The sequence below is a fragment of the Ciconia boyciana genome, chromosome 24 (assembly GCF_034638445.1).
Source record: "Ciconia boyciana chromosome 24, ASM3463844v1, whole genome shotgun sequence".
NCBI classification, from domain to species: Eukaryota; Metazoa; Chordata; class Aves; order Ciconiiformes; family Ciconiidae; genus Ciconia; species Ciconia boyciana.
The window spans coordinates 5,421,611-5,435,504 of NC_132957.1; the positions used below are offsets into that span (position 1 = coordinate 5,421,611).

The window sequence follows — 13,894 nt, forward strand, 5'->3', positions numbered from 1 at the left end:
CGCTTTGCAGCAGCGTGCCAGGCTGGGCCCCCCGGCACGGCTGGGGTCCCCGGGGGATGTGGGGGGACAAGCCAGGCGGGGAGGGAAGCCACCACCCGTGTCCCTGCCCGTGCCCGGAGATGGACAGCGGGTGGGATCAGCCCAGGCGCTGTTGGGAAGGGAAGTCGCCTTTCAGAGAGGGCGATCCAGAAAGGCAACGACCAGTTTATTTTGGAAGCCGGGTGAGGGCAGCTCTGTCCCAGGCTGGGATCCAGCTGCCTGTGTCCAGGCTGGTGTCACACTGTCCTTCCAGCCCGGGGACAGCAGGAGCTACCTTTCACGATGCAAAAGGCCACACGGTATGTGACATAGAGGATGGCTGAGAGGATCAGGCCCCCGCAGATGAGGACAGGGAGAAAGTCCCTCTGCAGCCCCTCCTTGGGGGGGAAGCCCTGCAGAGGGGAGCAGGAGTGGGCGAGCTCATCAAAGGTGCAGGTGGGGGGACAGGCCGTGCAGTTGTTGGCCGAAGCGCCCTGGCACGTGTAGCAGGAGGGGTGGCAGCTGGCACAGACGTGGGCTGCGTTCGTGGCGGCGGCTCTCTGGGTACGGCCGTAGTAGCGCGGAGGGCAGTAGGACAGGCAGGAGCGCTGGTAGGCGTACAAAGAGCTGCCGCACTCTGCGGAGGGACGGTGGCGTGAGCCGGGCCACGGGACCGAGGTGAACCTGGGCCCGAGAGCACCGTCCCCTCCTGCCCAAAGACTCACCCTCGCACGCTCCCTGCGCATCCCGCCTGATGCACTCGTCCACGGCAGAGGCTGCAAAGCGCCTGGCCGTCATGTCCTCGTCTGTGCCGTGGAGGTGCAGGATGAAGCTGGCCAGCAGACCTGGGGGCAGGAGGGACAGGACTCGGTGCTGATGGCAGCTGCGTTCCCATCCTCCAGGGTGGGGGATCTGCAAGCTGGTGGATGTGGGGCTGGAAGCTCTGGGGCCACATGGAGGAGAGCAAGCCATTGCCACCCCTTCCTGGCTGTGTGCTGGCCCTCAAAACAAACGTGGCCCTGCAGAAAAAGAGGGCTCTGGCCAGACCCCGTGCCCAGGAGGAGCAGGAAGAGGACAAGCCAACAAGTTGCTAATCAAAGAGGAGGAAAGAAGAGGCAAGAAAACTTGGGCGCTGGGTGACCTCGGTGAATGGGGTTCGCTCCCCCGGGGCCCTGGACACCCACCTGTGTTGTAGGCATCGCCCTTGTTCTCTAGCCGGAGCGTCCAGGTCCCGTTGGGGTTCTCGTCCCAGAAGTGTGTGGACATGAAGGTCCAGTCCTTGTAGCCCTGCTGGCTGGTGTCGTATGGGCTGGAGGAGAGGAGGGCCGGGAGTGACCGCCCAGGGGCTGGAGGGGAGGGATGCAGCCCAAGGAGGCCCTAGAGTCACCGGGTGCTTGGTACAATCGGGCATTGCTAAGACGTGGCAGCGGTCACAGAGGAGCCTTGGGCACAGTGAGCCTGTTCCCCGTGGGGACCAGAAGCAGCCGCTTCAGTGTGGGGGAGAGTCTCCTGGCCCCAGGAGAGGCTGAGAGAGGAGTCGTCTCCTCTGCTCCCCAGCAGCTGGTAAGTCTCATTGCAATGTCTTCCCTGTGAGCTCGCAGAGCGCCCTTACCGCACGGTCACCAGCGTGGACGTGGTCCCCATCGGGCTGGTCAGAGCGATCACCAGGTCCCCCCTGCGGCTGTAGCTCAGAGAGAGCTGGACCTGGACGTGCTCCAGCGAGCGGATGCGCTTGGTCCTCCCCGAGCAGGAGGAGATGTCTGTAGAGATGGTGAGCTTGGAGCCGATGTTCCTACCAAGTACAAGACAGAGGTGAGGGCATCTCTTCCTCCTCCAAGGGCATCCTGCCCTCTGCCACGACCTCTAAGCACAGCCCTGTGGTTACAGCAAGAAGCTGTGCAGCACAGGCCACTTTCTGGGAAGCATCGCTGGTTCCTGCAATGGGCACAGCACAACTTGGCTACATGAAAGTCCCTGTGTGAGTTCGTGTGAGCTCGGACCCCAGGGATATCATCCGTACCGGGGGGCGTGAAGAGTCTTGACCGAACACCTCCGCTGAGGCTGAGTTCCTGCCCATGCCTTGGCCATCTCCACCAGCAGACCAGCGTCCAGGAGCCCGTAGCCATAGTGGTGGCTCACTGAAAAGCAGATGCCACCCAGGAGAGGACATGTGAGCCCCTCTGCACTGAGAGGGCGTGGGGAGCTCCTGCCCCAAGCCTGCTGGCAGGAGTTTGAGGGGCAGCGTGTCTCCCCGCAGCCGGGGGAGGGAAGCAGGAGCAGGCAGGGCAGGCAGCGGCTGAGCCCTGCACTCACCCTTGCGTCCGACCCCGTTCACGGCCCAGTCTTCTGCCTGCAGGTGAGCAGGCTTGGAGGTCCTGATGACGAGATGCTGCAGGTCACGCCATGTCAGTGCTGGGCTAGAAACAAGGAGGACTTGGGGACAGAAGTCTCTGCTTTGGGTTAGCTTTTGAGGGTGAGATTTGGCTCTTCTAACTTCTGACGTGGGTACGTTATTTGGGTCCAAGCCGGTCCCCCCGACAACCTCCTTCACTGCCAAAATAGGAGCAACAGAGACCTCCAGAGGACAACTCTCCTCCTGCCTCTGGCTGCTCTCCTGCAGCGTTCTGGGAGAAGAGGCTGCCCCACCAGAGTCCGGAGAGACCTCAGCTCCGCACCCCCAAACCTCCCTGCTAGCAAAGTCCCTCTTCCTTGTCCCTGCAGAGCCCTGGCAAGTCACCAGGCGCTCCCTGGGGACTGTCCTGCTGCCGCATGGCACCTACTTGGCCTCCAGCGCGAGGGCGATCATTCCGGCAGCCAGCGGGGCCGAGGCGGAGGTGCCCGTGTGCTTGTCGGTGCAGCGGTGGTGCAGGTCGGTGGTCACCTGGGGGGAATAGGGAGGGTCTCGGCACCGTTGTCTGCTGCTGGAGCAGAGCGCGGGGCTGGCTGGAGTTGGGTAACTTCAGTAAATGGGTCCCTTCATGCTTTTTGGGGTCTAATGCAGACACTTTAATAAAGCCTCCCTCTCCCTCCCCAGGTAAGGAGGGCTCGGATGAGCCCGCTCTGTGCTGGGAACCAGCATCTGCCCAAGGGTCGCTGCTCCGGCAGAGCCGGCACGGCACTCACGATCTGCACCTCGCTCGTGGTCCTGCTGCTGTAGGTGGTGGTGAGGATGGCGGAGCAGCCCTCGCCGTACCAGGGCCTCTGGCCGCCTGCCAGGACGCTGCCCACCGACAGGGTGTAGATGCTGTTGGCGTAGCCGTCACAGTTGCAGTTGTCGTAGTTGAGCCCGCCGTTGCCGGAGGCCCAGATGAAGATGGAGCCGAGGCCACCCCGTCCCTGGCAGCGGGGAGGCAAAGGGGGATGAGCCAGGAGTCCTCGTGCCAACGAGGTCCCCGAGGCCAGCGCCGAGCTTACTTTGGTGACCCCTCTGTAGAAGGCCTCCGCGGCCAGCACGCCTGGCCCATCCACAGTCTTCCCGTCATCCTCGGGGCCCCAGCTGGCGCTGTAGATGTGGATGTGCTGGGGGCGCAGGCTGAGGGACTGAGCCTCCACCATGTCCGTGATGGGACCGTCCAGCATCCGCACACCTGCAGGGCCAGGACAAGGAGCGGCAGTGTCCGAGAGGCGGCAGCACTCGGGAGGCTACGCTGGCTCCGGGTGGGTGGGAGAGCGGCATCTCGCCGGCCCCCGCTTCACCCCCCAGTTGCCTTGAGCGCCTTCGCACCGTGCTGTCCTAAGGAGCTCAGGCTCCCGCAGGTCTGTGTGGCCGCTGTTGTGACCTCAAAGCTCCTCGTTAAGCCCTTTGCAATTAAGCCCAGCAAATTCTCCCAGCTTTTAACCCCACTTGCCACACTTGCTTCCGCAGGGGAGCCTGAGCCTGCACGGTGCCGGTGCTGCCTGCTGGAGCCCCGTGTCGTGGTGGGTGTTAAACCCCCAGGGAGCACCGAGCCCCGCACCATAGCCGGGTGTGTGGTAACACCGCAGCACCCTCTACCCCCTGCAAGCCTTCGGATCCCACCAGAGCAGCCCCGCCTGGGGCCACGCGTACCCCCAGGGTGCCGGAGCTCATTCGTGACTCCCATCCTACCAGCACGCCGGAACAATGGCTCACCTCCGACTTTGGCATTGTACGCAACGCCTGCTCCGCAGATTCGGTTGTTGGCTGCAGCCGCCACTTCTCCCGCACAGCGTGTCCCGTGCCTGAGGGGCAGAGAGAGCCTGTGAGCCGTCCTCAGCGAGGGGTGAAGGGGCCTGGGACAGCCTCAGCCCCCGGAGGGATAAAGCACCCAGCACAGGGAAGAGATTTGCCTGGACGACCAGCCGGCAAAACTCACCGGTTCTCATCCCTGGTGGTGTACCTGGGCTGGGGATCAGGGTCGTTGCTGTTGAAGTCGTAACTTGCCAGGGGGTCCTATTGCAAAAAGAGGCACCGGCATGAGCAAACTGCTTTTCGGTGTGGGTTGTGACAGCTCGACACCTGGCGCTTCGCCCGGTGCCTGGCAGCATGGATTGCCCTGCCTGCCCTGCTCGCGGAGCAGGAGAGGGCAGGGGGGGGTCCCTTTGCACCCAGCAACTGCGTGGGGAGTTGTTGGAAAAGGGGTTTCGCTAAAGGAGCATAGCTTTGCACATCGCTGTACTGCTTCATCGTACCCAGGCTCACGTTCAGTGAGAAAGCACGGCATGGCAAGTCACCCGAGGGTGATCCTCACCGGCTGCGGTTAGGACAGAACTTCAAACCACTGAAACGATGTTGTTATAAACAACAACTAAGATTTACCTATCCTTTCCTCTCGGCTCTCGGAGCACGTGAGGGTTTACCAGCTTTACTGGCTTTGCAGCTTGCTGTAATTACATCTAATTTGGGGGCTTGAGCGTGTACAAGTTCTAACATTTCCTTGATGTGAAAATTCACTGCGGGAGACACCAAACCTTTTGATCCAGCCACGGAGAGGCTGAGTTCCCATTGCAAAGTCCCACAGGTGGGATGAAGGCACCAGCTCCCACCCTCCCCTGGAGACAACACGCCCTGAAGGAACAGGTTCCTGCCGCCCGCCCCACTCAGCCCATCGTAGTTACGTAGTTGGCCGACAGCTCCGGATGGTCCTTCTCGATCCCATCATCCAGGACGGTCAGCACGACCCCCAGCCCGGTGTACCCTTTGCTCCAAGCAGTGAGGATGTTTAGATCGGGATCGATGTCATTGTTCTGGAAAACAGATTAAATTTGATCAGCCCCTGGGCAGCAGGCTGCGGGTGACCTTCAAGGACTCTTCTGCTGCCTCATCGCTGTCAGCATTAGTCCTGTTTACGCGTCGGGGAGGTGATTTGCTCGAGGATTAGAAGAGAGAGTGGCAGAATCTCACCATGTACCACTGTTTATGGAACCAGGGATCTGTTGGCACCACGCTGACGCTTCTCTTCGTGCGCTTCTTTACGGTTTGCTGCTCAAACCAGAGGACCTGGGTGGGAAGCAGCGTTGTCGGTGTCAGGCAGAGCCTGCCCAGCACGGCATGCGGTAGCCGGGGCATGCGGTAGCCTCGGTCCCTGCAACCGCCTCCTCCCTACCTTTGGCTCTTTTGTCAGGCGCATATTCCAGCCCCAGTGTCTGCTTAAGGCTTTCTGCCTGGTGCCGCGGTGTTTGAAATGATAATAAGGCTCTCCCTCCATCACCTGCAGGTGGAAAGAGCTGTTGTAAGAGATCGTTTCTAGACAAGCAGCCGGGCTGGGGATGCCTGTGCCAGCTCTGTGTGGGCCGCAGAGATCAGAAAGATGCGTTTAGTGCGAGTTGTACGTGGCGGGACAAGCAGAGAGCACCCTTCAGAGAGAGAGCAGGCGCCCGGGGAAGGTTTGTGTCTGCCCTTCAGGTTTCCTCGCTCACCCGTGCACGCACAGAGGCCATTAGCAACCTCCAACCCTTATGCTTTCATCCGTATCCGATGGTTTAAAAGAACTAGAGGGAACGATCGAATGCCCTATGTTAAAATTAAACCAGTGTCCCGCTGTGGGACACATGGCGGGGACAAGTGGTCGGGGATGAGCAGAAGAGGACGAGCGAAGGGGGACACTGGGTGGGATGAGGGGGTGTGGACGGGAGGTGCCGGCCTTGCCCTGGCCCCTGCCTGCCCCATCACCCTCCTCGCAGCAGCGGGTGGGCCCGCGGGAACCGACCAGGCCTCACCTGGCCCAGGCAGAGCAGGCCGTGCCTGCGGGCCAGGCCCCCGGCCTCCCACGGCCCTGCCGCCACCCGCACGGCCCAGCTGCTCAGGTAGACGCGGGGCTCGGCGGGGCCCGGTGGGGCGGCGGCGGCGACCACCAGCACCAGCAGCCCCGGGAACAGCCCCGGCCCCAGCGCCGGCCTCGGCCTCGGCCGCGCCGCCATTGAGGCCGCGGGCGTTGAGCGGGTGTTGCCATGGCGACAACGCCGCTCCGCCCCTCCCGGCCAGGCCCCGCCCCTCCCAGCTAGGCCCCGCCCCCCCCGCCCCCGCCCCGCCCCTCCCGGCCCCGCCCCGCCGCCGCATTGGCCCGGGGCGGCGGGAGGCGGCGGAGGCGCCGGGGGGGTTCGGGCCGGGGCCGGGGCCGGGGCCGCAGCCATGGGCACGGTGCCACAGCGGCTGCAGCGTCTCCTCGATCGCCCCGGGCCGCTCGGTGACCTGCTGGGTCGCCTGGAGGCCCGCACCGGCGTCCGGCGGCTCTACCTGGCCACAGGTGCGACCGGCACCCCCGGACCCCCCCTCCCCTTCCCCGGTCCCCCCCCCCCCGGCTCCGGCTCCTGGGCTCCGCTGCCCGCTCCCCTCCCGTTTGGGGGAGGTCTCCTCCTTCGTGGGGTGCCCTGGCAGCCCCTCACCGTGTCTCTGGGCTCTGCGGGGGGTGTCGGGCAGGGCCCCCCCATTTGGGGGCTGCTGGGTGCGCTCACGGAGCGGGGCCGGGGGCTGCCTGGGGGGCGGCCGTGCCGTCCACCGTCGCCTTCGGCAGGTGCGAAATCCCGCGGGCCAGCCCGAGGCGAGGCGCACCCCCAAACCCGCGGGGTCTGCGTGTCGGAGGTCTGGGCCGGGCCCTCAAGACCCCCGAGAAGCCTGGTCCTGCCGGAGGGGGGTCCCCCCCCGCTCGCTGATGAGCAAGCCCCCAAAACACGGCGGGTCCGACGGGGTGCTGGGGATGGGAGCGCTGGTCCCCGTGTCCCCCGGTCCCGCAGGGCTCGCCTCCCCGCCCGGCGGGAGGGCACAGGTCCGGCCGTTAACCAGATCCTGTTTGCTCGTTAATGAGAAACCAGCTGGCATCTCCCCGGGGAGCGTCCTCCCGGCGTGACGTGACCCCTCTCCTCTGTCCTCGCGGCGGCTCCGAGCCCCGTGCCACCCTCTGCCAATTTACGACTTGCCTGTCCGCGTGCTCCGATTCGGTATTTTATATAAAACCTCCCAAGAGGGGCCTGGGGTTTCCCGGTTGCCCACTGGGCGCGAGTCCCTGGCCCTTCACCCGCTGCAGGGCTCGTTTTCCCGCTCCGAGGAGGAAAGGGGTCCGTGAACGGGCACGTGCCGCTGTGAGCAGGTTGTGTTTGGACGTGGTGTGTGGCGGTCGGGTGTCTTCCGAGCAAAACGGTCCCGGGGCTTTGGTCGTGCTCGGGTGCGATGGACTTTTGGGGGTAGGGGAAGAGCAGAGGCACCGCTTCCACCAAAGAGCGATGGTCCCCCGTTCTCAGTCCCTGTCTGGAAAGGAGAAGCTGCTGCTAAACTAAAATTACCCAATTTCCCCGCCTCCCTGGCTCTGGAGCAATTCCCAATTTGTGTTTGAACCCAGCAGCGTCGGTTCTGCGTCTCTGGAGCCAGTAGTGACCCACTACTGCAGTCTGGAGCCCATCTTGCCTGGCCTCTGGGCAGCACAGCCACGTCAGCCATGCGGTGGCTTCGGCTGGTTAAAAAATCATGCCGGAGGAGGACGGTGTCCCCTTCCCAAGGCACGGGGCCAGCCGGGCTGGCCGTCACGCTGGCTGCTCGCCCTCCTTGCCGGGACAGGCACCGTGGGACGGCTCCGGCCGCCCCCCTCAGCAGCTCTTTGTAAGTGAAACCTTTCGCTTGGTTTTTTGCTGTTACATAAATTTCTCTGGGGGCTAAACCCGTGAAATCCCTTCTAAGGCTCTTTTGGGGGAACGAAACCCAGCGCTGCCTGAACCTGCCTGCTAGTTTTCCTTGAAGGGAGGGTTGTGATTGCTCCAAAGCCGCGTTGCTCCTGCCCGTCTCCTGGGAAAGACCCGAAGCCCCGTTCGTGCCCGGAGCCGCACCGGGGGGCCAAAGCAAGGCGCAGAAATGCTGCAGTGAGCAGAGCGGGGATAATCCATCCTCCGAGCTTTCCTCTAATTCCCTGGCACAGACAGGTTAAGTCCTGGCTTTCCTGCCCGCTGCAGGGCAAGGCGCTTACGCTGATGGAGGATTTTGTACGCAGGGTAGGGGAGACGCTGCTGGGCTGCGACAGTAAATGCCCTCGACTCCGGCTCTGCGTGTTCCTGAGCTGCTTTCCTGCCCGCTGCCCCTTCGGGGTCTGTGTTTCGGCTGCCTCGGGCAGGCTGGGAGGGAGCTGCTGGGTGCCGGCATCTCCCTGCCCTCTGAGCCCGCGTCTGAGCGAGGGCTCTTTGCTGTGGCCGTGGTTTCAGCAGCAAGGGCTCCTTGCCCCGGCTGCCCCCATCCGCCGACTCTCCCAGCTCCGCTGATCCAGCCTCCTGCAAGCGTCTGAGGGCTGGGCAGGCCTCAAATGACCAAAGCCATGACTTACATTTAATTTTAATGATTTAATTTAATAACAGGGAAGCGGGATTGGGTTGCTGGTTCTCAGGGGGCTGAATCCTGAATGAACAGCGGCTGCTCAGCACAAGGACGTGCAGGGGATGCGTACAGGGAGCAGGAAGGAGACGCAGGCTCTGGGAGCAGGGCTTGTCCTTGAGCAGTCGTTATCAAAATGCTAACTGGCTCCGAGCCCTGCGTGCGAAGGAGAAGCTCAGTCCCTTAGCTTTGGACTGTAGGTGTGTGTTAAAAGCCTCCGCTTCTGACGTCTCTGCAGCCTTGGCCAGCGTCCAGCTGGTGACGGGCCGAAAGCGCTACGAGTTTGTTGTGGTAAAGTCCCTTCCAGGCCAGGGAAGGGACAAACGGTGACGGGACCAGATCGCGGCATGCAAATCCCCTCGGGGACGAGCGAGCGCCTGCACTCCACGACAGACTCTGCCACGTGCCGTGGCTCCGCGCGGCTGTGCGAGCAGCCTGTTGAGCACCTCAGTGATCCGGTGTGTGGAGGGTCGTACTGGAATTAACTGGGGGTGGTCGTTATTCCCAACTGGAGGGTCCCAGCATGCGCCTCTTCTTCACTACTGGGATGAGAAACCTGCTCAGCGGACCGAGCCAGGGTCTCTCCTCGCTATCTCGGTGTCGGCAGGTAGGTGACCGTCCTCTCCGTCCCCCCCGGCAGGTTCTGCGGCGTTCCTGGGGCTGTACCTCGTGTTCGGCTATGGCGCCTCGCTGCTCTGCAACCTCATCGGCTTCGCCTACCCCGCGTACGTCTCGTAAGTACCGATGTCCCGGCCTAGCCTCCCTGCAGCATCTGGAGAGCGTTCCCTGCCCTTAGCAGAGGGTCTCCCTGGTAAACAAACAGGCGGTTATGGTCGGGAAGCTCTTGAGACCTTCCTGAAAACACTAGGACCTGGCACGGTCCCAGCTTGGGGCAGCAGCACCCGGTAGGGTGGTTTGCTCCAGGGTTTGGAGGACTCGGGGAAGGAGGTGCCCACCCTGGCAGCAGGGCTGCAGCAGCAGTGCCCTTCCCCTCTCCTGCCGCAGCATCAAAGCCATCGAGAGCTCCAGCAAGGAGGATGACACCACGTGGCTGACGTACTGGGTGGTGTACGGCGTCTTCAGCGTAGCCGAGTTCTTCTCCGACACCTTCCTCTACTGGTTCCCGTTCTACTACGCTGGGAAGGTAACGGCTTCACTGGGGGCTGCCGGTGCCAGAGTCACAGAATCGCATAGGTTGGAAAAGCCCTTTAAGATCATCGAGTCCAACCGTAAACCTAACACCGCCAAGCCCACCACTACACCATGTCCCTAAGCACCTCATCCAAACGGCTTTTAAATCCCTCCAGGGATGGCGACTCCACCACTGCCCTGGGCAGCCTGTTCCAGTGCTTGATAACCCTTTCAGTGAAGTAAAATTTCCTAATATCCAGTCTAAACCTCCCCAAGGTTCTCGCCTGATGGCTGAACTTGGAGGACCCGAGCGTGGTGGGCTCTGCCCCGTTAGTAGGGCGGTGGCGGCCGTGGTGGGGCCACAGTCCATCGTGGAGCTCCCTGCTGAGGTCCTGGTGCCTCCAGCGAGCTCCAGCCTCGGGAAGCTGCCTTTGGGCCAGGCTGGGGGGCACTGGAGCAGCTCGGCGGCTGCCCCGTCGCTGCCCCCCTTCTGGGGGGCACCTCGCTCAGCCCCTGCCTGCCCTGCCATCTTCCAGCTCTGAGCATCTCTCCTCCCCGCAGTGCCTGTTCCTGGTGTGGTGCATGGCCCCCGTGTCCTGGAACGGGTCGCAGGTGCTCTACCAGAACGTCATCCGGCCCTGCTTCCTCAAGCACCACCAGACCGTGGACAACGTGCTGGGCAACCTCAGCACCAAAGCCCTGGACGCGGCATCCAGCGTCACCCGAGAAGGTAACGCGGGTCCCCCGGTCCCCGCTGTCCTGCTCCGTGCCCAGGGCGGGCGGTTTTCCCTGGAGCACGGCCCGGCTCCGCTGGGACACGGGCAGCTCTCGTTTTAAGTACCGGCAAGCGGCCGTCTCTCGGTGACCGCGGGCCGTGCTCTCACAGCCACGGCCCCGTCCCCCCGCGGCGGCAGGAGCCGAGCGGGGCGCTCGCTCTCCCCCCTCTGTAATTCTCTCTCTTCTCTTTGCACCTCGCGGTCCAGTCCTGCGGACTCTGGTCAGCAGCAGAGCCCGGCTGGCGGCCGAGGTGGCACCGCAGCTCAGCTTGTCCGTATGTAAAAGCCGCGGTTCTCGCTGCCGCTGAAGGGAGAAGGGGCCGTTCTGCGTGAATCGCCTCGCCGCTACCACCAGCCGCTTGGCCGAATCTTGCGGACGGCTGCGGCCACCTCGGCGCCGGCCAAACCGAGCTCCTGCTCTTGCGGACACCGGCGTGGCTCACGCGCAACCGTCCCTTTCTCCCTTGGCGTGGGTAGAGCAGGCGCTTTCCCTCCTCTTTCTCCGTAGCCAGACCCCCCCCAAGCCGTGCGTCCTCCTTCGGTCCCGCCGTGTCTGTGCGTTCCTCGGCCTGTGCCGCAGCGGGCGAGGGAGGGAACGGGATGGTGCCAACATGGCCGGGACGGGCTCGTTGCCGGGCCACCGGCTGGGTGGCCGCTGCTCCGGGGATGGGCCCTAACAGCATCCACGTTGTCTCCTGCAGCCTCCAGAGCAGCCCTGAACCTGGTGCAGGAAGCGGAGAAGAGCAAGTGAGAGGGGCCTCTGGCGACCCCGGTACCGGCACCAGCACCGGCACCACGGGCCTGGGCCTGGGCCTGGGCCTGGGCCCAGGCCCAGGCCCCACCGCTGCTGCCCCCAATAAACCCCCGGGGGGGTCCCCGGTGCTCCGCGAACCTCTCCCGTGTGCTCCCTACGGGCTGCGCGGCTCCTTTAAGAGCGGGGGGGGCGGTGCCTTTAAGAGAAAGGGCGGGGCCTGGGGAAGGGAGGTGGGGAACCGCGCCGAGATGACGTGTTTCCGGGGGCGTGGCGGAGGTGAGTCACGGGGCGGGGCGGTGGCGCTACGGTGGCCGGGAGGAGCGTGGCGGGTGAGGAGCGTGGCGGGTGAGGAGTGTGGTGGAGGCGGTGTCTGTCCGTCTGTCCGTCCGGAGTAGCGGAGGGGATCTGCCTGCCTGCCTGTCTGTCTGTCCTGGGGGGCGGAGGGGGCCGGTTTGTCTGTGCTGGGGGCAGGGGGTGACTTTGTCTGTCTGTCCTGGGGTTGGTGTGTGTCTGTCTGTCTGTCCTGGGGGGCGGGGGGTGTCTGTCCCGGGGAGAGGGAGGAGCCTCTGTCTGTCCTGGGGACGCGGCGGGCCGCTGTCTGTCTGTCCTGGGGTGGACAAGGCGTGTGGGGGGTGTCTGTCTGTCTGTCTGTCTCCCCCAGGGGCGGGGGGTGTCTGTCTGTCTGTCTGGGGGGGCAAGGAGGGGATCTGTCCGTCCTGGGGCAGCGAGGGGTCTGTCTGTCTATGAGGGTGGGAGGGGGAAGTCGGTCTGTCCGGGGGTGGGGGGAGCAGCGAAGGGGTCTGTTTGTCTGTCCGTCTATCCGGGAGGGACAGGGCAGGGGGCAGGTCTGTGTGTCCGTCCAAAGGGCAGCGCGGGGGGGGTGTCGGTCTGTCTGTCTGTCGGGGGGTGGGGGCAGCCCCTCACCCCCCCCCAGCCCCTGTGCATGAGGCCGCCCCGTGATGAGCTCCAAGGCCAAGCGGGTGCTGCCCACCCGCCCTGAGCCCCCCAGCGCGGAGCAGATCCTGGCCGACGTGCGGGGCACCCACCCGGCCGACCCCGTCTTCCTCCTCTCCGCGGAGCCCCGCCGGGACCACGGCCCCTCCCCAGGTGAGTCCCCGGGGTGGGGGAGAGCGAGGAGAGGGGGGGTGGGGAGCTCCGCCAGCCCCCGCTGAGCCCCCCCCCCCGTCTCCTCTGCCCCCCGCCAGGCTCCCCCGGCCCCGCCGGGCAGGAGGCCGCGGCAGAGGAGCGGGAGCGGCTGTACCGGCAGAGCCGCTCCTACGTGGAGATGAACCAGCGGCTGCAGGAGGCCCGGGAGCGGCTGCGGGAGCGGCGCGAGGAGCTGCGGCGAGCGGGAGCGGCGCTGGAGCGCGGCATTTCGGAAATGAGGCAGAAGGCCTTCTGAGGCCGGCAGCCTCCGTCCCGGCGGCGTTGGCGCTCGGGACTCTTCTCCGCGGGCGCCCTGGACTGCGGCGGGCGCCTCGGGACGCCCCGCGGTTGCGGTTTCGCTTGCCCGAATTGGAAGCAGAACCGATTGCGTTTGATTTACCGGAGGATCTGGCGCTGCCGGCGCCTCACCGGTGCGCGAGAGGGGAGGGGCCGCCCCGCGCTGCCTGACCTTTCCCCAGGGAGTGGTGGGACCCGTGCCGGGAAGGGGCCGTCGGGCCGCGGCGGTGAGGTTCCCGGTGCGGCCTTCGGTCCCTGTTGCCCGTGAACTCGATGCCTCCGCCCCGGTGGGCGGCAATGTCATCCGCGCCCTCGCGCCGCAGCTTCACCTATGACTACTCCATCTGGTACTGCCCCGAGGACGACCACATCGCCTCCCGCATCTCGGAACGCTTGAGGGAAGAGGGTTTTCGGGGCTACGCAGAGCACCAGGACCAAGTGGCCGGGACGTCCGTCGTCCTGACCGCCATCGAGGTCATCGAGGCCAGCCGGGTGGCCATCCTCCTCCTCTCCGCCAAGTCCCTGGGTGACCCCTGGTGCCAGCGTGTTTCCCAGTGGAACCTGTACCACATCATCCACTGCTGCGGGACCAAGATGATCCCCGTGTACGTGGGCGTGAAGAAAGCCGAGGTGCCCCGCTTCCTGCAGCACCTCATCGAGCTGGAGTACCAGACCGAGTTCTTCTTCGACAGGCTCGTGGACAGCCTGAGAATATCCCGCTCGGCAGCGAGCAAAGCCAGCCCTGCCCCGTCCTCCAAAGCGAAGCGCTGAGGGACCGCGGGTGGCGGGGGTCTGCTTTTGCAGCCTGTTTGGGGGGCTGGGGCTGATGGCCCCGCGGTGACGGTGACGGGAGCGCAGTTATCCTGTCCTGCTGATGAAGGTGCTGGGAACGGGTCGCCCCGGCACCGGGGATTGTCGCAAATCTCATTAAAAACCCCTTCTCGGAGAACTGACGATGCGACT

At 64.7% G+C, this 13,894-nt stretch overlaps 3 protein-coding genes across 26 annotated transcripts; 2 read left to right on the plus strand and 1 right to left on the minus strand.

Moving 5' to 3' along the window:
- PCSK4 (proprotein convertase subtilisin/kexin type 4) lies at positions 1–9,922 on the minus strand. 20 transcript variants are annotated; one of them, XM_072845931.1, is made up of 16 exons: positions 9,784–9,922; positions 6,862–9,635; positions 5,583–5,687; positions 5,381–5,476; positions 5,095–5,223; positions 4,353–4,429; positions 4,130–4,218; positions 3,433–3,605; positions 3,142–3,354; positions 2,799–2,899; positions 2,332–2,435; positions 2,039–2,156; positions 1,631–1,810; positions 1,203–1,364; positions 744–961; positions 1–655 (listed from the first exon to the last, which is right to left on the minus strand). In XM_072845931.1, exons 2-16 carry the CDS (start codon positions 6,904–6,906, stop codon positions 276–278), a joined length of 2,190 nt encoding a protein of 729 aa, XP_072702032.1. In that variant the 5' UTR covers positions 6,907–9,635; positions 9,784–9,922; the 3' UTR covers positions 1–275. The 20 variants fall into 20 exon arrangements, 17 of the variants coding, with proteins under 17 accessions (XP_072702032.1, XP_072702025.1, XP_072702023.1 ...); XM_072845924.1 differs by lacking the exon at positions 9,784–9,922 and having other exon boundaries at positions 4,377–4,429; positions 7,393–7,716; positions 8,184–8,649; XM_072845922.1 differs by lacking the exon at positions 9,784–9,922 and having other exon boundaries at positions 3,151–3,354; positions 7,393–7,716; positions 8,184–8,649.
- On the plus strand, positions 6,537–11,588 carry REEP6 (receptor accessory protein 6). 2 transcript variants are annotated; one of them, XM_072845940.1, is made up of 5 exons: positions 6,541–6,722; positions 9,468–9,561; positions 9,833–9,971; positions 10,520–10,688; positions 11,436–11,588. In XM_072845940.1, exons 1-5 carry the CDS (start codon positions 6,608–6,610, stop codon positions 11,483–11,485), a joined length of 567 nt encoding a protein of 188 aa, XP_072702041.1. In that variant the 5' UTR covers positions 6,541–6,607; the 3' UTR covers positions 11,486–11,588. The 2 variants fall into 2 exon arrangements, with proteins under 2 accessions (XP_072702040.1, XP_072702041.1); XM_072845939.1 differs by lacking the exon at positions 11,436–11,588 and having other exon boundaries at positions 6,537–6,722; positions 10,520–10,795.
- Positions 11,589–11,740: 152 nt separating this feature from the next.
- C24H19orf25 (chromosome 24 C19orf25 homolog) lies at positions 11,741–13,885 on the plus strand. Of its 4 annotated transcripts, none has more exons than XM_072845942.1 (3): positions 11,741–11,817; positions 12,423–12,595; positions 12,694–13,885. In XM_072845942.1, exons 2-3 carry the CDS (start codon positions 12,448–12,450, stop codon positions 12,888–12,890), a joined length of 345 nt encoding a protein of 114 aa, XP_072702043.1. In that variant the 5' UTR covers positions 11,741–11,817; positions 12,423–12,447; the 3' UTR covers positions 12,891–13,885. The 4 variants fall into 4 exon arrangements, with proteins under 4 accessions (XP_072702043.1, XP_072702042.1, XP_072702045.1 ...); XM_072845941.1 differs by having other exon boundaries at positions 11,765–11,833; XM_072845944.1 differs by lacking the exon at positions 11,741–11,817 and adding an exon at positions 11,873–11,911.
- Positions 13,886–13,894: the final 9 nt, after the last annotated feature.